Raw genomic sequence first — 22,139 nt, 5'->3', positions numbered from 1 at the left:
AAAGGTGGCGATTATTAGTCGCGATTTTACTCTTTATTTAATTTTTAAAATCCGATTTCGTAGTCAAACCAGTGAAGAAATTCTTAACAATTGAACGAGAGGGAAATAACGATAATTGTCAATGTTTTGCGAAAACAGCACCGTCCATTCCATTTTTAAAAATAAAGTTTTAGTTTTGTAAAAACCTCAAAAGAATCAGCTGGAAATGAGACGAACATTATCACGAGGGGAAGAGAGAAACTAAGTCTGAAAATAAAACCAAAGATCGACCTCCAATCCCGCCCATCGCCATGAACGGGAGGAGCGGAACAAACGGTTTCTTAAGTTTTTTTTTTCCTCTCCCGGCGTGGGGTTTAAGGTTTATTTTATTTTAAGCCGCCGAGAGGGAGCATCTGCTGGATGACGCTAACGATCGGGTAGATGTAGTTTTCAAACGAAAGCCTTTTGAGAAAAAGAAAGTAAGCGCCGGTAGTGGCCGCCGAATCTGACTTCGTCCATCTTTGTTCGGATTCTTTTTTCTTTCCGCCCGCCGGTCTCTCTCTCTCTTTCGAGGTGGCGACGACGAAAGCGGAGAGAGAAAGGAAAAGGAGGGCAGAGAAACATCTACAGGGAGAATCTGGAATCGCCGCTTTTGAAAAATAACCCCGTGAGGTCCATTTACCAAACGGTGCTCGCTAACAGCCGCCCAGACAAAACCGCTTAGAAAGCAGGAAAAAAAGAGGGAGGGATTTCGGACGATTATTTCTCTCCCTCTCCCTGGTCTATTTTTTTGTGTGTGTGCGGGGGGGTAAAAAACACTCGTCGTGATCACGGGGGCGGAAAGAAAAAGTATATTTTCCAACAGTTTTTCTCTGTACAATCAATGACTCATTTAGTTTGGGGGAAGAGGCTGGAGATGAAGGGGGCCAGTGATGGTGGTGGAGGAGATGGGGGTGCAGTGGAAAGGGGGACGGGGTGTGTGTGTGTGTGGAAGAGAGAATAAAAACGGAGATGAGTATATTTTCTAAAGAAGTGGCCGCTGAATCAGCTGTTTTGTTTTCGTTTGGCGGCGGTGCTGCTGTCGTTGACGGGTGATTTTTTTTTTTTCTTCCCCCCCTCCGTCTTCTGCTGTTGCTGTTCCGAAAGACGGGGAGGTGACTTTTTTTCAGACACACCGAAAAATATTTTCCCTTAGACCGTATTTTTTTTCTTTCTCTCTTCCAACCCCCCCCCTCCCTCCCTCCCCGAAGGAGTTGTTTTTTTTTCCTTGAAAATTTTATCACAAAATTATAATACACTGAAGGAACTCACCGTCATGAAGCGTGCCTTGTCAACGGGGTTTCCTCGCCATCAAATCAGGGGCGAGATGACCAAGAGACAAAAAAAAATCCCGGCTCCACACACACTGAACAGTGAGAGCTGTTCAGGGCATTTTCCTGTAAGGAAAAAAAAGAAATAATTTTTTTCCAAAAAATCGACAGTAAATTACACGTCGATTTTTTTTTTCCCCCGCCGCCGTCTTCCTGTTCTTTTTAAAAAAAAAAAAATAAACTCTCCACTTTTTCAATTTTATTTCAACATGTTTGTTCCATGTCTTTTTTTTTCCTGAGGGGAGGGGAGGGGAGAAGAGAGGAAATGTTTAAAGCTACTTTGTTTTTTTAAAAGTGCGAGGACGGGCATTTCACACCAACCCGTTTTTAAATAAAATATAGAAAAATACTATAGAAAAAGAAAGTTTGGTGTTTCGTTACCCCCTCCCTTAATGTTTTTAAACGTCGATGGGTAGGTTATGTGGCGAGAGGGGAGGGGGGGAGAGAACTGGACTGGAGAAATTGATCACAATAAATTTAAATATTTTATTATCGGGATTTAATGGAATTGTGTGGGGGGGGGGGTCCCAGGATCACATGTCATAAGCGATTTGAAAGGGCAAATATCTGACACGGTTTGAAGATTTAAGTCTCAGTTTTCCTCATATATGATGTGGATATTTTTTTAAGGAAAGGCTGTCTCCTGAATATTTGTAAGAAAGATGAGATGAAATGAAATGGATCCCCCAGCCCCAGCGTGGCGCATGGGCCGGGGTCCTTGCCCTGAACAAACAGACGCGCGCACCGCAACCCCCCTGCATCCCATTGGTCCAGGGTGGCGGCTCCACACCCACCTCGTATCCCATTGGCCCAGGGTGGCGGCACCAACCCCTTCCCGCGCCACTCTCATTGGTCGGTGTTCAGCCCCCTCAGTCGAGCAGGGTCGTGGAAAGCTGAGGTGACCTACTCCAGTGGGAGTTTCATGCCTGACCCAGAACACTCGAGTCGACCAATTTGCGCTTTAGATCTAGAATGAGACCGGACTTCTGTCAAAATAGCTTTTATATGTAGGAAATCTCATCCTGCCTGCTTGCAAACTGTCCTAATTTTTTTCACGTGGAGAATTGGAAATGCTGAACTCTACTTGTGGACGGCCAGTGGGAGGAAGAGAAATACTTCGTTTGCTGTCATTCATTTTGAAATTACCCCCCTATTGTTCAGACAGAAATCACCTTTACTCCGCTGTCCCCGTCCTGACCCGCACTAATATTTGATGCGTTTCTTTAGTGGACAACAATATTTTGAGTTCCACTTTGAATAATTGCTTGGCATGGCCGACGTTGTAACGCGCGAACTCTACAAAAAAGACGCTACTTTAGTTTCATCGTCTGGAAAACGCATTAACTTCTGTAACAGTGTGACTTGATTTCCTTTTCTGTGGAAGGACTTATTTCGACGAAACGAAAATAAATTGTTTACGTTTAGTGACCGGACTGAAAACATTTATTTTATAGGGTGAGATTTTACACGGTTGGATGTATAGGACTGTTAATTCTAATTTTTTTTGAAGCACTTCTATGGCAAGCAAAATATCAAATTCAAATATTACTTTCTCCATGCAGTTGAAAGTAAGTTCAAAATGTTCTTTCAATTATACTCGAGTCCATCTCCTCCGCTGTTATATTTGCATTCAAATAATTTATATAAAATAAGCCTGTTTTTGCGAACCAAGTGGATAACAAGTATTCCTTCTGCTGTAAATGTTGGTTGTAAACATACATGCACGTAAACAAAGGTACTCTATTTTTTACTATTTCACAACTTGTTCACTTTAGAAAATATGGAAGAATTAGTGAAACAAAACTGATTATATTGAAAGATCAATTCAGATAAATTTACACTTGCCTCAGTGTTTTGATTACAATGGTCTCATAAGAGTGATTTTTTTAAAATCTGGATAACCGTGGGAAATTACAATAGCTGTTGGAGGGAATGTCCATATTATCAATATTTGAAAAAGTGCAATGTTTCCATTTCCTACTCCATGAAACACTTTCAGGTACATTTGTACTAAATTTACATAAGAAGGAGGAGTAGGCCAACTGGTCCCTCGAGCCTGCTCCGCCATTCAATGAGATCATGGCTGATCTTTTTTGGACAGCTCCACTTTCCAACCCGAACACCATAACCCTTAATCCCTTTATTCTTCAAAAAACTATCTATCTTTATCTTAAAAACATGTAATGAAGGAGCCTCAACTGCTTCACTGGGCAAGGAATTCCATAGATTCACAACCCTTTGGGTGAAGAAGTTCCTCCTAAACCCAGTCCTAAATCTACTTCCCCTTATTTTGAAGCTATGCCCCCTAGTTCTACTTTCACCCGCCAGTGGAAACAACCTGCCCGCATCTATCCTATCTATTCCCTTCATAATTTTATACGTTTCTATAAGATCCCCCCCCTTCTAAATTCCAACAAGTACAGTCCCAGTCTACTCAACCTCTCCTCATAATCCAACCCCTTCAACTCTGGAATTAACCTAGTGAATCTCCTCTGCACAACCTCCAGTGCCAGTACGTCTGTTCTCAGGTAAGGAGACCAAAACTGAACACAATACTCCAGGTGTGGCCTCACTAACACCTTATACAATTGCAGCATAACCTCCCTAGTCTTAAACTCCATCCCTCTAGCAATGAAGGACACAATTCCATTTGCCTTCTGAATCACCTGTTGCACCTGTAAACCAACTTTTTGCGACTCATGCACGAGCACACCCAGGTCTGTCTGCACAGCAGCATGTTTTAATATTTTATCATTTAAATAATAATCCCTTTTGCTGTTATTCCTACCAAAATGGATAACCTCATTTGTCAACATTGTATTCCATCTACCAGACCCTAGCCCATTCACTTAACCTATCCAAATCCCTCTGCAGACTTCCAGTATCCTCTGCACTTTTTGCTTTACCATTCATCTTAGTATCGTCTGCAAATTTGGACACATCGCAATTGGTCCCCAACTCCAAATCATCTATGTAAATTGTGAACAATTGTGGGCCCAACACTGAACCCTGAGGGACACCACTAGCTGATTGTCAACCAGAGAAACACCCATTAATCCCCACTCTTTGCTTTCTATTAATTAACTAATCCTCTATCCATGCTACTACTTTACCCTTAATGCCATGCATCTTTATCTTATGCACCAATCTTTTGTGTGGCACTTTGTCAAAAGCTTTCTGAAAATCCAGATATACCACATTCATTGGCTCCCCGTTATCTACCGCACTGTCCAATTCACCTAACAAGCACGTCTTTCGGGACTTGTGGGAGGAAACCGGGGGACCCGTAGGAAACCCATGCAGACGCAGGGAGAATGTGCAGACTCCACACAGACAGTGACCTAAGCCGGGAATCGAACCTGTGTCCCTGGCGCTGTGAAGCAACTGTGCTAACCACTGTGCTACCATGCAGCCCATGGCTGAATTCTCCCTCTGAACAGGTGCCGGGGTGGTGACTAGGAGATTTTCACAGTAACATCATTGCAGTGTTAATGTCAGCCTACGTGTGACAATAATAAAGATTATTATTAAAGGGATGCAGCATTTCTTACCATTCCTGTTTGGAGCAGTAAATTGTGTTAGACCATTCTAAGATCAGTCTTTCTTTGAATAAATTTTGAGGTGAAAGTTTATTTTCAACTTAAATATAACTCATCCTTTTAAAGGTGTGCTTTGGAATGGAACAACTTTGTGTAAGGGCAGTGTTTCTGTAGTTATAACTGAATTTGTTTTATTATGTTTCTACCAAAATGGCCATTCTGCTATTAGATATTTAAACGGGCAGCAGAAATTGGTCATCGACATCTGCGGAAAGAGGTAGGCAAGACGGCAACTGGTCTAAATTTACCAAAATCTACACAGCCGGAAGCCAGTAATGATGAGCCACACACATACTAGAGCCACAAAAAAAAAAAAAATTCTAGTCTTGGCTGCTTCTACATTGCAAAGAGGGCTGTAGTCAGATTATTATTGTGATGTCAAGTGTAAATCCAGCAAGTAAAATTTATACCTGAAGGGTACAAAATCTGAGAACAGTATCACAGTCACTGTCCTTTTGACACATGAAGGCAGTTAAACATTACTCAGTTATAAAATCTTCCAGGAACATCAAGTACAAATCTGTGAATATACAACTAAAGAAATATGTTTAGCACAAAACTTGCATTTCAAGTAGCAAAACCTGGCAGATCAGAATGAACTCAGGAAAAAAGATCAAATAACTGGAAGAAGGCTACTTAATATGAAGTATTCCAGTTAATTAGACGTTTGTCAAGATCAGGTTCTGCATGCTTCCAATGAAAAACATCTTAGTACTGTACATGAAAACCCTCACCAAGATGCACAGTGACCAAATACTATGTGATTATCCATTTTCTCAAGACTTTCAAACTGTGCTAGTCACTGGGTTTGGTTTTCAATACCATAGAAATGGGCTGATATTGATTATTATTCCAGTTATGAATTGAAATGTTCTCATTATTACAAATCTCCAAAGCCTTATCAAGTAGTCTGGGATCTTGTTGTGATGTTTAGGTGGATACTGGATCCGAGTAATACTAATATGCCATCCAAAATAATGTGTTACCAAGAATGCACTAAGAATTCTTTTTCAACATCACTGCTTCCAAGAACTAATTTTAGGCAATGATCTTTGCTTTACACATCTTAGCGTGTCAAATTTCCAGCCATGGGCTGCATGGTAGCTCAGTGGTTAGCACTGTTGTTTCACAGCGCCAGGGACCCAGGTTCGATTCCCGGCTTAGATCGCTGTCTGTGTGGAGTCTGCACATTCTCCCCGTGTCTGCGTGGGTTTCCTATGGGTCCCCCGGTTTCCTCCCACAAGTCCCGAAAGACGTGCTTGTTAGGTGAATTGGACATTCTGAATTCTCCCTCCGAACAGGTGCCGGAGTGGTGACTAGGGGATTTTCACAGTAACTTCATTGCAGTGTTAATGTCAGCCTACGTGTGACAATAAAGATTATTATTATTAAAGGGATGCAGCATTTCTTACCATTCCTGTTTGAATGGAGCAGTAAATTGTGTTAGACCATTCTAATGAGAGTCAGTTACTGGGAAGACATTCTCCATTATATCTTTTCATTATTTAAAAAAAAAATTTAGAGTACACAATTCATTTTTTCCAATTAGGGGGCAATTTAGCGTAGCCAATCCACCTACTCTGCACATCTTTGGGTTGTGGGGGCGAAACCCACGCAAACACGGGGAGAATGTGCAAACTCCACACGGACAGTGACCCAGAGCCGAGATCGAACCTGGGACCTTGGCGCTGAGAGGCTGCAGGGCTAACCCACTGCGCCACCATGCTGCCCCCCATTATATCTTTCCAAACAGATCACACAGAATCAACAAATGCATGCCTACTAAATTATTGTTTAGTAGATAGCTGTGTATATGCTGGGAAATAACAAAGCTAACTTTAGATGGCTGTTCAGAAGCAGGCCAAATTTCCAAATTAATTTGTTATTCTCTGAAAATTGTAGTCCATTTTTAGTCTCTGATTGCAGGAATAAATTGGAATGCAAGGTCTTTGATGTAATAACTAAAAGACTTGGACATACCATTTTCAGATTGGTGACTTTAAATTTGGAAAAGAGTCATTGTTGAAAGTTGAGATGATGGATCAATCAGGAAAAACATTCTAGGTCACATGATGGGAGAGGTGGTGGTTTTAATCATCAGCAAAGCCTGTCAGATGTATAAGTCTCAGTTACTTCACTCGGAACATTGAAATTAGGAGCAGAAGTAGGCAATTCAGCCCTTTGAGCCTGCTCTGCCAGTCAATCAGATCTTGGCTGATTTCTTCCTGGCCTCAAATCCACCTCCCGCCTGTTATCCATATCCCTTTAAGTGTTTTTTTTAAACTCAGAAAGGTAAGACTGAAGAAACGTCTCCAACACTAAAGCCAGTTGAAAAAACGTGTGTCAAGTGATGTATGAATTCTACAAAGGGCTGAAATAAAATATCTCAAAGCACTAGATATCCATAGAAATATTTAATTTGCTACTCATTGAAGGGACAAATTTTAAACATGACGAGGCAGAAATAATATGTACTATACCTTGCTTAGTCAAAATATTAGATTGTTACTATATCTTTTTTCTTTAAAAAATGTTTATTAAGAATTTTTTAAACAAAATTTTCAACCATACAAACAACCCCCCCCCCCCCGTAACAAAAAAGAAAGAATGCTCGCATAGCAAGACATGAACATGGCAAGTCAATATGGTACAGAACTTTGTACGTTGGATTCCTCCCGTACATGTCAGTTTTCCAGATCATTCATGTGTTTTCTTGCTCAAATGCCCCCCAGAAAAAAAAATCTTTCCCCTCCTCCCACACCCCACCCCACGAAAGATATCCCCCCCCCCCCCCCGGGTTGCTGTTGCTGCTGTCTGACCTTCATCTAACGCTCCGCGAGATAGTCTAGGAATGGTTTCCACCGCCTGTAGAACCCCTGTGCAGACCCTCTCAAGGCAAACTTTATCCTCTCCAACTCGATAAACCCTGCCATATCATTTATCTAGGCCTCCACACTGGGGGGCTTCGCCTCTTTCCACATTAACAAGATCCTTCGCTGGGCTACTAGGGACGCAAAGGCCAGAATGCCGGCCTCTTTCGCCTCCTGCACTCCCGGCTCGTCCACTACTCCAAATAGTGCTAGTCCCCAGCTTGGCTTGACCCGGACTTTCACCACCTTAGATACTGTTCCCGCAACTCCCCTCCAGAACCCCTCCAGTGCCGGGCATGACCAAAACATATGGACATGGTTCGCCGGACTTCCTGAGCACCTCCCACATCTGTCCTCCATCCCAAAGAACCTACTCAGCCTCGCCCCCGTCATATGCGCTCTGTGAACTGCCTTAAACTGTGTCAGGCTAAGCCTGGCACACGAGGAAGAGGAATTAACCCTACTTACGACATCAGCCCACAGCCCCTCAATCTCCTCCCCCAGCTCCTCTTCCCATTTACCTTTCAGCTCCTCTACCAAAGCCTCCCCCTCTTCTTTCATCTCCTGGTATATCGCCGACACCTTGCCCTCCCCGACCCATACGACCGAAATCACCCTGTCTTGAATCCCCTGTGCCAGCAGCAGCGGGAATTCCCTCACCTGCCGCCTCACAAACGCCCTCACTTGCATGTAACTGAAGGCATTTCCCGGGGGTAGTCCAAATTTCTCCTCCGGCGCCCCTAGGCTCGCAAACGTCCCATCGATGAACGGGTCCCCCATTCTTCTAATCCCTGCCCGATGCCAGCTCTGAAACCCCCCGTCCATCCTTCCTGGGACAAACCGATGGTTATCCCTGATCGGGGACCACACCGAGGCTCCCATCGCTCCCCTATGTCGTCTCCACTGCCCCCAGATCTTTAGCGTTGCCTCCACCACTGGGCTCGTGGTGTACCTTGTCGGCGAGAGAGGCAGTGGTGCCGTCACCAGCGCCCCCAGGCTCGTTCCTTTGCAGGACGCCATCTCCAACCTCTTCCACGCCGCTCCCTCTCCCTCCATCACCCACTTAAGGATCATCACCACGTTGGTTGCCCAGTAGTAGCCACCCAAATTCGGCAACGCCAACACTCCTCTATCTCTGCTACGCTCCAGTAACCCCCTCCTTACCCTCGGGATCTTGCTCGCCCACACAAATCCCATAATGCTCCTGCTCACCCTCTTAAAGAAGGCCTTGGTAATCACAATTGGGAGGCATTGGAATACAAAAAGAAACCTCGGGAGGACCACCATTTTAATCGACTGTACCCTGCCCGCCAGCGAGAGTGGCAACATGTCCCACCTTTTAAAATCCTCCATCTGTTCCACCAGCCGCGTCAAATTAAGTTTGTGCAGTGCCCCCCAGCTCCTAGCTACCTGAATCCCCAAGTATCGAAAGCTCCTTTCCGCCCTCCTCAACGGTAGGTCGTCTATCCCTCTTCCCTGATCCCTCGGATGCACCACAAAGAGCTCACTCTTTCCCACATTGAGCTTATAGCCCGAGAAATCTCCAAACTCCCTTAGGATCTGCATGACCTCAACCATCCCCTCCACTGGATCCGCCACATACTGCAACAGGTCGTCTGCGTACAGCGACACTCGATGTTCCTCTCCCCCTCGGACCACCCCCTTCCATTTACCCGAGTCCCTTAGCGCCATGGCCAAAGGTTCAATTGCTAATGCAAACAGCAGAGGGGACAGGGGGCACCCCTGCCTCGTCCCTTGATACAGCCGGAAATACTCCAACCTCCGCCGGTTCGTGACCACACTCGCCACCGGGGCTCTATACAGGAGCTTAACCCAACTAATAAACCCTCCCCTGAACCCAAACCTCCTAAACATTTCCCAGAGATACTCCCACTCTACTCGGTCAAAGGCCTGCTCCGCGTCCATGGCTGCCACTATCTCCGCCTCTCCCTCCACCGATGGCATCATTATCACATTTAGGATTGTTCGCACATTGGTGTTTAACTGCCTACCCTTTACGAATCCCGTCTGGTCCTCGTGAATCACCCCCGGGACACAGTCCTCAATCCTCGTAGCCAACATTTTTGCCAGCAGCTTAGCATCTATGTTGAGGAGCGAGATCGGTCTATACGACCCGCATTGCAGTGGGTCCTTATCCCGCTTCAAGATCAAAGAGATCGTCGCCTCCGACATTGTCGGAGGCAGGGTCCCCCCCTCCCTTGCTTCATCGAAGGTCCTTACCAGCAACAGGGCTAACAGGTCTACATACTTCCCCTGCCATCCTTGACTCCACCTATTTCCCTAGCTGCCATCCTCTTACGGAGCTGATGTGCCAGCATCTGACTCGCCTTCTCCCCATATTCATATATCGCCCCCTGTGCCTTCCTCCACTGTGCCTCTGCCTTCCCTGTGGTCAACAGGTCGAACTCCATCTGGAGACTTCGTCTCTCCCTGAGTAGTCCCTCATCAGGAGCCCCTGCATATCTCCTGTCCACCCTTAAAATCTCCCCCACTAACCTCTCCCTTTCCCTACCCTCTTCACCCTATGAGCCCTGATGGAGATTAACTCTCCCCTGACCACCGCCTTCAGCGCCTCCCATACTACTCCCACCTGCACCTCCCCATTGTCATTGGCCTCCAGGTACCTTTCGATGCACCCCCGCACCCTCCCACACACTTCCTTGTCTGCCAGCAGTCCCACATCCAACCGCCACAACGGGCGTCGGTCCCTCTCCTCCCCCAGCTCTAGCTCCACCCAATGCGGGGCATGGTCTGAAATGGCTCTGGCCGAATACTCCGTTCCCTCCACTTTCGGGATCAATGCCCTGCCCAGAACAAAAAAATCTATCCGGGAGTTGGCCTTATGTACGTGGGAGAAAAAAGAAAATTCTCTGGCCAAAGGCCTGGCAAATCTCCACGGATCTACTCCCCCCCCCCCCCCCCCCCCCGCCCATCTGACCCATAAACCCCCTGAGCACCTTGGCCGCAGCCGGCCTCTTCCCCGTCCTAGACCTGGTACGATCTAATGCTGGGTCCAACACCGTGTTAAAATCCCCACCCATTATCAAGCTCCCTACCTCCAAGTCTGGAATACGCCCCAACATCCGTTTCATGAATCCAGCATCGTCCCAGTTCGGGGAGTATTCATTCACCAATACCACCTCCGTCCCCTGCAACCTACCGCTCACCATCACGTATCGGCCTCCATTGTCCACTACTATGTTCTTGGCCTCAAACGACACCCGCTTCCCCACCAGTATTGCCACCTACCCATCCCTTCCTTAACCTGACCTGATCTGCCACCTTCAGATGTGTCTCCTGAAGCATGACCACGCCTGCCTTCAGTCCCTTTAGGTGCGCGAACACTCTGGCCCTCATAACCGGCCCATTTAGGCCTCTCACATTCCACGTGATCAGCCGGATTGCCCCCCCCCCCCCCCCCCCCCCGCCCGCCGACTAGCCATCTCTTATCTTAGGCCAGTCCCGTGCCCGCGCCTCCCGCACCCTCCAGTCCCCCAGATGGGGAACCCCGCCCCGACCATCTCTTCCATTTTCAGTTCCCCCTCGGACAGTGCAGCAGCAACCCTATTGTCCCCCCCTTCCCGTTAGATCCGCATCTAGCACTTTTGCTCCCACATATTACTTCTATGAGTCAGCTGACATTTGCTGACCCCGGCTTCCCCCGTTGATCTCCCCGTGTGGGAGTCTCTCCTCCTCCTTACCTTCCTCCGCCCCCCCCCCGCCCCCCAAGCGCGGGAAAAAGCCTGCGCTTTCCTGAGCCAGCCCCGCCCCCTGTGGCGCAGCTCCTGTTGCGGCCATTATCCCAGTTCCCCCATCCCCGAGTCTCACCTCCCTCCAGCACCGACGCCCACATTCCCCACTATCTCGTCAACAGAAAAAAAAAGAATTTTAACCAGAACTCACCGACATCCCCATCCATCATCGCACCCATGAAGCATTCTTTACCCATATTTACAACCCCGTATACAACCAACATCCCCCCCACAACCACAGCCCCTCAGTTAGAGTCCAATTTTTCCGTTTGGATAAAGGTCCAAGCCTCTTCTGGCGTTTCGAAATAATGGTGTTGGTCCTGATAAGTGACCCACAGTCGCGCAGGCTGCAGCATGCAGAACCTGACTCTTTTTTTGTGCAGCACCGCCTTGGCCCGGTTGAAGCCAGCTCTCCTCCTTGCCACCTCCGCGCTCCAATCCTGGTAGACTCGGATCACCGCATTCTCCCATCTACTGCTCTGCACCTTCTTGGCCCATCTCAGAACACTTTTTTTGTCCGCGAAGCAATGGAACCTTGCCAATATCGCCCTTGGCGGCTCATCAGCCTTGGGTCTCCTCGCCAGGACCCAGTGAGCCCCTTCCAGCTCGAGGAGGCTCGGAGAGGCCTCCGCACCCATCAGCGAATGGAGCACCGTACTCACATACGCCCCGGCATCAGCTCCCTCCACTCCTTCAGGGAGACCCAGAATCCGGAGATTCTTCCTCCTCGACCTGTTCTCCAGGACCTCGAGTCTCTCGGCCCACCTCCTGTGCCTCCATCTTTACCGCCAGGCCCAGGATCTCATCCTCGTTCTCATTTGTTTTATCCCTCACCTCACGAAGCTCCACCGCCTGGGCCTTCTGGGTCTCCTTCAGCCCTTTGATCGCCAACAGCATTGTCGCCAGCACCTCCTTTTTAAGCTCCTCCACACAGTGCTTGAGGAACTCCTGCTGGTCCGGCCCCCATGCTGCTCAATCTCCGCCATGTTGTATTTCCCCCCTCGTTTTTGCCGCTGCTCCAAAGCCTCTTTCTCCGACGTTCCACCGCTAATCTCCGCCATACAACGTAAGGGGGGACCTTACTTCACCTTCCCACACGGGATTTAATCAAAAAATTTCCGTTGGGGCTCCTCTGGAGAGCCCAAAAATCCGTTATAGCGGGAGCTGCCGAAATGTGCGGCTTAGCTCCGCATCGCTGCAACCGGAAGTCCTGAATATATCTCTTTTCTAAACACTAAATGTAATACTAAACATAAATTATCTGAATTACTTTTGATAAGACAAGTTTTGTTCCATACACAAAACTCTTCAACATAGCTCAGAACAACGATTAGTAAATATTTCTGTAGTAAATTGTGGTGCGAATTGTGCTTGAAATGTAGTCTATAGGCCACCAAATAGTAACATTATGGTGGGGCAGGCAATAAACAAAGAAATAACTGATGCATGTAGAATTTGTACAGCAGTTATCATGGGGGATTTTAATCAACATATCGATTGGGTTTAACCAGGTCGGTGAAGGCAGCCTTGAGGAGTAGTTTATAGAATGTATCCGCGATAGTTTCCTAGAACAGTATGTAATGGAACCTATGAGGGAACAAGCGGTCCTAGATCTGGTCCTGTGTAATGAGACAGGATTGATTAATGATCTCAGAGTTAGGGATTCTCTCGGAAGGAGCGATCACAATATGGCGCAATTTAAAATGCAGATGGAGGGTGAGAAGGTAAAATCAAACATCAGTGTTAGAACATAGAACATAGAACAAATCAGCGCAGTACAGGCCCTTCAGCCCACGATGTTGCACCGAAACAAAAGCCATCTAACCTACACTATGCCATTATCATCCATATGTTTATCCAATAAACTTTTAAATGCCCTCAATGTTGGCGAGTTCACTACTGTAGCAGGTAGGGCATTCCACGGCCTCACTACTCTTTGCGTAAAGAACCTACCTCTGACCTCTGTCCTATATCTATTACCCCTCAGTTTAAAGTTATGTCCCCTCGTGCCAGCCATATCCATCCGCGGGAGAAGGCTCTCACTGTCCACCCTATCCAACCCCCTGATCATTTTGTATGCCTCTATTAAGTCTCCTCTTAACCTTCTTCTCTCCAACGAAAACAACCTCAAGTCCGTCAGCCTTTCCTCATAAGATTTTCCCTCCATACCAGGCAACATCCTGGTAAATCTCCTCTGCACCCGCTCCAAAGCCTCCACGTCCTTCCTATAATGCGGTGACCAGAACTGTACGCAATACTCCAAATGCGGCCGGACCAGAGTTCTGTACAGCTGCAACATGACCTCCCGACTCCGGAACTCAATCCCTCTACCAATAAAGGCCAACACTCCATAGGCCTTCTTCACAACCCTATCAACCTGGGTGGCAACTTTCAGGGATCTATGTACATGGACACCTAGATCCCTCTGCTCAGCCACACTTTCAAGAACTTTACCATTAGCCAAATATTCCGCATTCCTGTTATTCCTTCCAAAGTGAATCACCTCACACTTCTCTACATTAAACTCCATTTGCCACCTCTCAGCCCAGCTCTGCAGCTTATCTATATCCCTCTGTAACCTGCTACATCCTTCCACACTATCGACAACACCACCGACTTTAGTATCGTCTGCAAATTTACTCACCCACCCTTCTGCGCCTTCCTCTAGGTCATTGATAAAAATGACAAACAGCAACGGCCCCAGAACAGATCCTTGTGGTACTCCACTTGTGACTGTACTCCATTCTGAACATTTCCCATCAACCACCACCCTCTGTCTTCTTTCAGCTAGCCAATTTCTGATCCACATCTCTAAATCACCCTCAATCCCCAGCCTCCGTATTTTTTGCAATAGCCTACCGTGGGGAACCTTATCAAACGCTTTGCTGAAATCCATATACACCACATCAACTGCTCTACACTCGTCTACCTGTTCAGTCACCTTCTCAAAGAACTCAATAAGGTTTGTGAGGCATGACCTACCCTTCACAAAGCCATGCTGACTATCCCTGATCATATTATTCCTATCTAGATGATTATAAACCTTGTCCCTTATAATCCCCTCCAAGACTTTACCCACTACAGACGTGAGGCTCACCGGTCTATAGTTGCCGGGGTTGTCTCTGCTCCCCTTTTTGAACAAAGGGACCACATTTGATGTCCTCCAGTCCTCTGGCACTATTCCTGTAGCCAATGATGACATAAAAATCAAAGCCAAAGGTCCAGCAATCTCTTCCCTGGCCTCCCATAGAATCCTAGGATAAATCCCATCAGGTCCCGGGGACTTATCTATTTTCAGCCTGTCCAGAATTGCCAACACCTCTTCCCTACGTACCTCAATGCCATCTATTCTATTAGCCTGGGGCTCAGCATTCTCCTCCACAACATTATCTTTTTCCTGAGTGAATACTGACGAAAAATATTCATTTAGTATCTCGCCTATCTCTTCAGACTCCACACACAATTTCCCATCCCTGTCCTTGACTGGTCCTACTCTTTCCCTAGTCATTCGCTTATTCCTGACATACCTATAGAAAGCTTTTGGGTTTTCCTTGATCCTTCCTGCCAAATACTTCTCATGTCCCCTCCTTGCTCGTCTTAGCTCTCTCTTTAGATCCTTCCTCGCTACCTTGTAACTATCCATCGCCCCAACCGAAACTTCACACTTCATCTTCACATAGGCCTTCTTCTTCCTCTTAACAAGAGATTCCACTTCCTTGGTAAACCACGGTTCCCTCGCTCGACGCCTTCCTCCCTGTCTGACCGGTACATACTTATCAAGAACACGCAGTAGCTGATCCTTGAACAAGCCCCACTTATCCAGTGTGCCCAACACTTGCAGCCTACTTCTCCACCTTATCCCCCCCAAGTCACGTCTAATGGCATCATAATTGCCCTTCCCCCAGCTATAACTCTTGCCCTGCGGTGTATACTTATCCCTTTCCATCATTAACGTAAACGTCACCGAATTGTGGTCACTGTCCCCAAAGTGCTCTCCTACCTCCAAATCCAACACCTGGCCTGGTTCATTACCCAAAACCAAATCCAACGTGGCCTCGCCTCTTGTTGGCCTGTCAACATATTGTTTCAGGAAACCCTCCTGCACACACTGTACAAAAAACGACCCATCTATTGTACTCGAACTATATATTTTCCAGTCAATATTTGGAAAGTTAAAGTCTCCCATAATAACTACCCTGTTACTTTCGCTCATATCCAGAATCATCTTCGCCATCCTTTCCTCTACATCCCTAGAACTATTAGGAGGCCTATAAAAAACTCCCAACAGGGTGACCTCTCCTTTCCTGTTTCTAACTTCAGCCAATACTACCTCGGAAGAAGAGTCCCCATCTAGCATCCTCTCCGCCACCGTAATACTGCTCTTGACTAGCAGCGCCACACCTCCCCCTCTTTTGCCTCCTTCTCTGAGCTTACTAAAACACCTAAACCCCGGAACCTGCAACATCCATTCCTGTCCCTGCTCTATCCATGTCTCCGAAATGGCCACAACATCGAAGTCCCAGGTACCAACCCACGCTGCCAGTTCCCCTACCTTGTTTCGTATACTCCTGGCATTGAAGTAGACACACTTCAAACCACCTACCTGAACGCTGGCCCCCTCCTGCGACGTCAAATCTGTGCTCCTGACCTCTATACTCTCATTCTCCCTTACCCTAAAACTACAATCCAGGTTCCCATGCCCCTGCTGCATTAGTTTAAACCCCCCCAAAGAGCACTAACAAATCTCCCCCCCAGGATATTTGTGCCCCTCAGGTTCAGATGTAGACCATCCTGTCTGTAGAGGTCCCACCTTCCCCAGAAAGAGCCCCAGTTATCCAAAAATCTGAAACCCTCCCGCCTGCACCATCCCTGTAGCCACGTGTTTAAATGCTCTCTCTCCCTATTCCTCATCTCACTATCACGTGGCACGGGCAACAACCCAGAGATAACAACTCTGTTTGTTCTAGTTCTGAGCTTCCATCCTAGCTCCCTGAAAGCCTGCCTGACATCCTTGTCCCCTTTCCTACCTTATTTGTGCTTAAACAAAGGAGATTACAATGGGATGAGAGAAGAGCTAGCTAAGGTAGACTGGGAGCAAAGACTTTATGGTGAAACAGTTGAGGAACAGTGGAGAACCTTCCAAGCGATTTTTCACAGTGCTCAGCAAAGGTTTATACCAACTAAAAGGACGGTAGAAAGAGGGAAATTCAACCGTGGATATCTAAGGAAATAAGGGAGAGTATCAAATTGAAGGAAAAAGCATACAAAGTGGTGAAGATTAGTGGGAGACTAGAGGACTGGGAAATCTTTAGGGAGCAACAGAAAGCTACTAAAAAAGCTATAAAGAGTAAGATAGATTATGAGAGTAAACATGCTCAGAATATAAAAATAGACAGTAAAAGTTTCTACAAATATATAAAACAAAAAAAGTGGCTAAGGTAAATATTGGTCCATCATCTCAACTTTCAACAATAACTCTTTTCCAAATTTAAAGTCACCAATCTGAAAATGGTATGTCCAAGTCTTTTAGTTATTACATCAAAGACCTTGCATTCCAATTTATTCCTGCAATCGGAGACTAAAAATGGACTACAATTTTCAGAGAATAACAAATTAATTTGGAAATTTGGCCTGCTTCTGAACAGCCATCTAAAGTTAGCTTTGTTATTTCCCAGCATATACACAGCTATCTACTAAACAATAATTTAGTAGGCATGCATTTGTTGATTCTGTGTGATCTGTTTGGAAAGATATAATGGGGGGCAGCATGGTGGCGCAGTGGGTTAGCCCTGCAGCCTCTCAGCGCCAAGGTCCCAGGTTCGATCTCGGCTCTGGGTCACTGTCCGTGTGGAGTTTGCACATTCTCCCCGTGTTTGCGTGGGTTTCGCCCCCACAACCCAAAGATGTGCAGAGTAGGTGGATTGGCTACGCTAAATTGCCCCCTAATTGGAAAAAATGAATTGTGTACTCTAAATTTTTTTTTTTAAATAATGAAAAGATATAATGGAGAATGTCTTCCCAGTAACTGACTCTCATTAGAATGGTCTAACACAATTTACTGCTCCATTCAAACAGGAATGGTAAGAAATGCTGCATTCCTTTAATAATAATAATAATCTTTATTGTCACACGTAGGCTGACATTAACACTGCAATGAAGTTACTGTGAAAATCCCCTAGTCACCACTCCGGCACCTGTTCGGAGGGAGAATTCAGAATGTCCAATTCACCTAACAAGCACGTCTTTCGGGACTTGTGGGAGGAAACCGGGGGACCCATAGGAAACCCACGCAGACACGGGGAGAATGTGCAGACTCCACACAGACAGCGATCTAAGCCGGGAATCGAACCTGGGTCCCTGGCGCTGTGAAACAACAGTGCTAACCACTGAGCTACCATGCAGCCCATGGCTGGAAATTTGACACGCTAAGATGGGTAAAGCAAAGATCATTGCCTAAAATTAGTTCTTGGAAGCAATGATGTTGAAAAAGAATTCTTAGTGCATTCTTGGTAACACATTATTTTGGATGGCATATTAGTATTACTCGGATCCAGTATCCACCTAAACATCACAAGATCCCAGACTACTTGATAAGGCTTTGGAGATTTGTAATAATGAGAACATTTCAATTCATAACTGGAATAATAATCAATATCAGCCCATTTCTATGGTATTGAAAACCAAACCCAGTGACTAGCACAGTTTGAAAGTCTTGAGAAAATGGATAATCACATAGTATTTGGTCACTGTGCATCTTGGTGAGGGTTTTCATGTACAGTACTAAGATGTTTTTCATTGGAAGCATGCAGAACCTGATCTTGACAAACGTCTAATTAACTGGAATACTTCATATTAAGTAGCCTTCTTCCAGTTATTTGATCTTTTTTCCTGAGTTCATTCTGATCTGCCAGGTTTTGCTACTTGAAATGCAAGTTTTGTGCTAAACATATTTCTTTAGTTGTATATTCACAGATTTGTACTTGATGTTCCTGGAAGATTTTATAACTGAGTAATGTTTAACTGCCTTCATGTGTCAAAAGGACAGTGACTGTGATACTGTTCTCAGATTTTGTACCCTTCAGGTATAAATTTTACTTGCTGGATTTACACTTGACATCACAATAATAATCTGACTACAGCCCTCTTTGCAATGTAGAAGCAGCCAAGACTAGAATTTTTTTTTTTTTGTGGCTCTAGTATGTGTGTGGCTCATCATTACTGGCTTCCGGCTGTGTAGATTTTGGTAAATTTAGACCAGTTGCCGTCTTGCCTACCTCTTTCCGCAGATGTCGATGACCAATTTCTGCTGCCCGTTTAAATATCTAATAGTAGAATGGCCATTTTGGTAGAAACATAATAAAACAAATTCAGTTATAACTACAGAAACACTGCCCTTACACAAAGTTGTTCCATTCCAAAGCACACCTTTAAAAGGATGAGTTATATTTAACAAGTTGAAAATGAACTTTCACCTCAAAATTTATTCAAAGAAAGACTGATCTCTTATTTTTACAAGATGCGTCCAAGATGACACTGACTTTATTGCAACATGATAGATATCTTATGAAACTGCAGTAAATCTCACAAGGCTATATGAAAGAAAACTTTATAAAAGTCATCAAAATCTAACAGCTGAATTATAATCTTATGTTCTATATATATATATATTATATACACACACAACACAATTGTGCATTATTTGTACCCACCCTAATCTGGTCATCCAGATAACATCCCTGTATGTACTAATCATTATAAAACGTATAGGGTTTTGGAATTTAGGAGATGATTTAAAAATAATGTTTTTTACAGTCTACTCAATTTAAAGTTGCTTAATTTGAGTTACCTGTTTTTTATTGTATGTTTGAACCAAACATGTACTTCAAATTCATTGATGTGCTTTTGAATGAGTGGATAATTATCTTTATGCAAAACAAATTTCAAATGATCAGGAGTAAACTACTAAGAAAGGCATACTTGCATAACACCTCTGCAATCATAAGCAGGACTTTCCTAGTCTCACCAAAAGTCAATGGACTTTTGACTGATCTGACAAATCTCCCACAGGGGGTACTGCCATGACAGGCTGGAAAACCCTGGCCCTAGTATCTGCTTTCAGACCATTAGGTGTAGAAATTCATTTTTGTTTCACCTAGTTTTCAGGCACTAAATTGGCATTCAATACATAACCTAGCTGTCTATCCAAAAGAAAACTGTACTTGAAATTCAGTTGTCACCACATTTATTTTATTTATGCTTGGATTGTGGGCATCAATGCCAAGGCAATATTTATTACCCATCCTTAGTTGCCCTGAACTGGGTGATATGGAAGCCACAAGGACAGTTAAGGGTCAATATTAGGGTGGGGCTGGAGTCACAAAATGGCCAACCAGGCAAAGACAGCAGGTTTCCTTCCCCAAAGTACAAAGAAAAGCAACTCACTTTTTGATTATAATCCAATAATACCATGGTCACATTTATTGATACCAGCATTTAATTTGCAAATTTTTAAAACTGAATTCAAATTTTCAAAGTCATGGTGGGATTTGATGTCTCATTCTGTATTATTAATCCAGTAATATATCCACAACATATTGGTTAAGGCACTTCTTAGCAATCCCTGGTGGCCATCTGCAATGAATGCTGGACTCATTAAATTAATTTAATTGGGGCCTTGCACTTGAATTAGAACCCCTTTGAGAAATTGCTGTCAGGGAGCATTTGATTCAGTCATTCTTTAGCCCACCAAGAAAGAAAACATAGCAGTCGGGAAGCAGACTGAAGAACGGACCTTTCTCAATTAAGCAAAGATTCTGTGTAAATATTGGCTGCTAGGGATTTATGATCCATACCTTAACTGAATTAGCAAGGTTTTTAATAAGTAGCTTTGGCGAGCTGATTTTTGGATGTAGCTGTATTCTGTCACTTCAATCGCTTTGCAACACTGGTGTCATATTTTACACAAGATTAACTGACCTCATATGCATACCATCACTAAAACTGCCAATTTCAACCTCCATAACATCACCTGGCTCCTCTTCGCCTCTGCTGCTGAAACCCTCATCCATGCCCTTGCTACATTCAGACTTGACTATTCCCAAAGTACTGGAAAAAGATGAGAATGTTGCTAGGATTTCACTGAGGCTGTCATTCACACCAGGGGAGCAACAGCAGGAGAAAGCATAGCAGCACAGTCCTGCAGAGACTCAAAGGTGATGGAGGCATCTCACATGAATTTACCTCAGCTATCAACCTGCTGTAGCTTACCTCAATAGTTTTATGTCCCTCAGATGTCCTGTTGCATTTTCAAATGCCATCATAGTCTCTGCAATGCACTACACCTCTGTCCCAACACATCTAACTTCTTCTAACTGGTCCACTCCGTTTTATCCCATTTACCCATCAACCCATCTTGGCACCCGGTCAAGCAATGCCTTGATTTTAAATGGCTCACCCTCCTTTTCAAATCCTTCCATATCTCTAAATTCCACCAGCCCCACAACCCACTGATGTATCTGCATTCAACAAATTCTGGCTTCTTGCACATCCCCAATTTTAATGGCTGCATCACTGGAGACAGTGTTCTTATTGCCTAGACTCTATCAGCTCTGGAATTTCTGCTGTTAACTTCTCTACCTGTTTGTTCCTTTCAGACACTACTTAAAACCTGCTTCTTTGACTAAACTTGGCCTTCTGCCTATTTCTCCTTTTGTGTCTGTGACTAATTTTGCTTTATAATGCTCCTGTGAAGCCCCTTGGGATGTTTTATTACATTAAAGTTCAAATTGTTTCTGTAGTGCCAACAACTCCTCTAACATCTGGCAATCAGGAAAATACCACCTGCGCCATCCAGCCAGCTGCACATGATGGCTGGGACACCATGACTAAATGCCACCTGAGCCATGAATGCAAGTTGAGTCTATGATCCTCTCCCTCCTAACTAGCTTGAATTTTAGCAAAAGGATACCCCATAAGAGGTGGTCGACCTGTCAAGCTGCAATCATTTTATGAAATCCGTTAGGATCCAGTTGGCATTCTACCTCAGGAAGGATGTCAAGGCCTAAGGGAGAAGAGTCAGTAACCAGACAACACAGTTAAGCTAATTAGCAAAGTAACCAAAAAGATGAAATGAGAGAAACATTTTTTCTGCAGTAAATATTTATGATTTGGAATGCATTGTCTAAGGGTAATAATGCAAGCAGATTCAATAATAACACAAAAAGTGAATTAAATACTTGGTGGGAAAAAAATGGGAATACTGTGGGAAAGAGCAGTGCTGGGGAGGGGATTAATGGAACAATGTTAATTTGATCGCTCTGTCAGAGAGCTGATACAGACACAATGGGCCAAACGGTCTCCTTTTGTGTGATATGATTCTATATTAAAATTGTAGGGGAGGCAGTGGCATAGTGGTATTGTCACTGGACTAGTAATCCAGAGACCCCGAGTTATGCTCTGGGGACCCTGGTTTGATCTCACCATGGCAGATGGTGAAATTTTAATTCAATAAACATCTGGAACTGGCAGTCTAACCGTGACCATGAACCC

The 22,139-nt window shown here is 45.0% G+C and overlaps 1 protein-coding gene across 10 annotated transcripts in view; it reads right to left on the bottom strand.

The window, feature by feature from the left end:
• bicral (BICRA like chromatin remodeling complex associated protein) overlaps positions 1 to 2,066 on the bottom strand; it is a 117,123-nt gene extending 115,057 nt beyond the window's left edge. For all 10 annotated transcript variants that reach the window (XM_072510153.1, XM_072510175.1, XM_072510170.1 and 7 more), the window contains exon 1: positions 1,291 to 2,066. Coding sequence is in view for 1 of the 10 variants with exons in the window: in XM_072510192.1 (XP_072366293.1) it covers positions 1,291 to 1,296 (6 nt within the window). In the remaining 9 variants the exon portion in view is untranslated. The remainder of the gene's footprint in view (positions 1 to 1,290) is intronic.
• Between the last annotated feature and the right edge of the window lie 20,073 nt (positions 2,067 to 22,139).

The sequence above is a fragment of the Scyliorhinus torazame genome, chromosome 1 (genome assembly GCF_047496885.1).
Source record: "Scyliorhinus torazame isolate Kashiwa2021f chromosome 1, sScyTor2.1, whole genome shotgun sequence".
Lineage (NCBI taxonomy): Eukaryota > Metazoa > Chordata > Chondrichthyes > Carcharhiniformes > Scyliorhinidae > Scyliorhinus > Scyliorhinus torazame.
The sequence above is the reverse complement of the archived record's forward strand: the minus strand, read 5'-3'. Positions and strand labels throughout refer to the sequence as shown.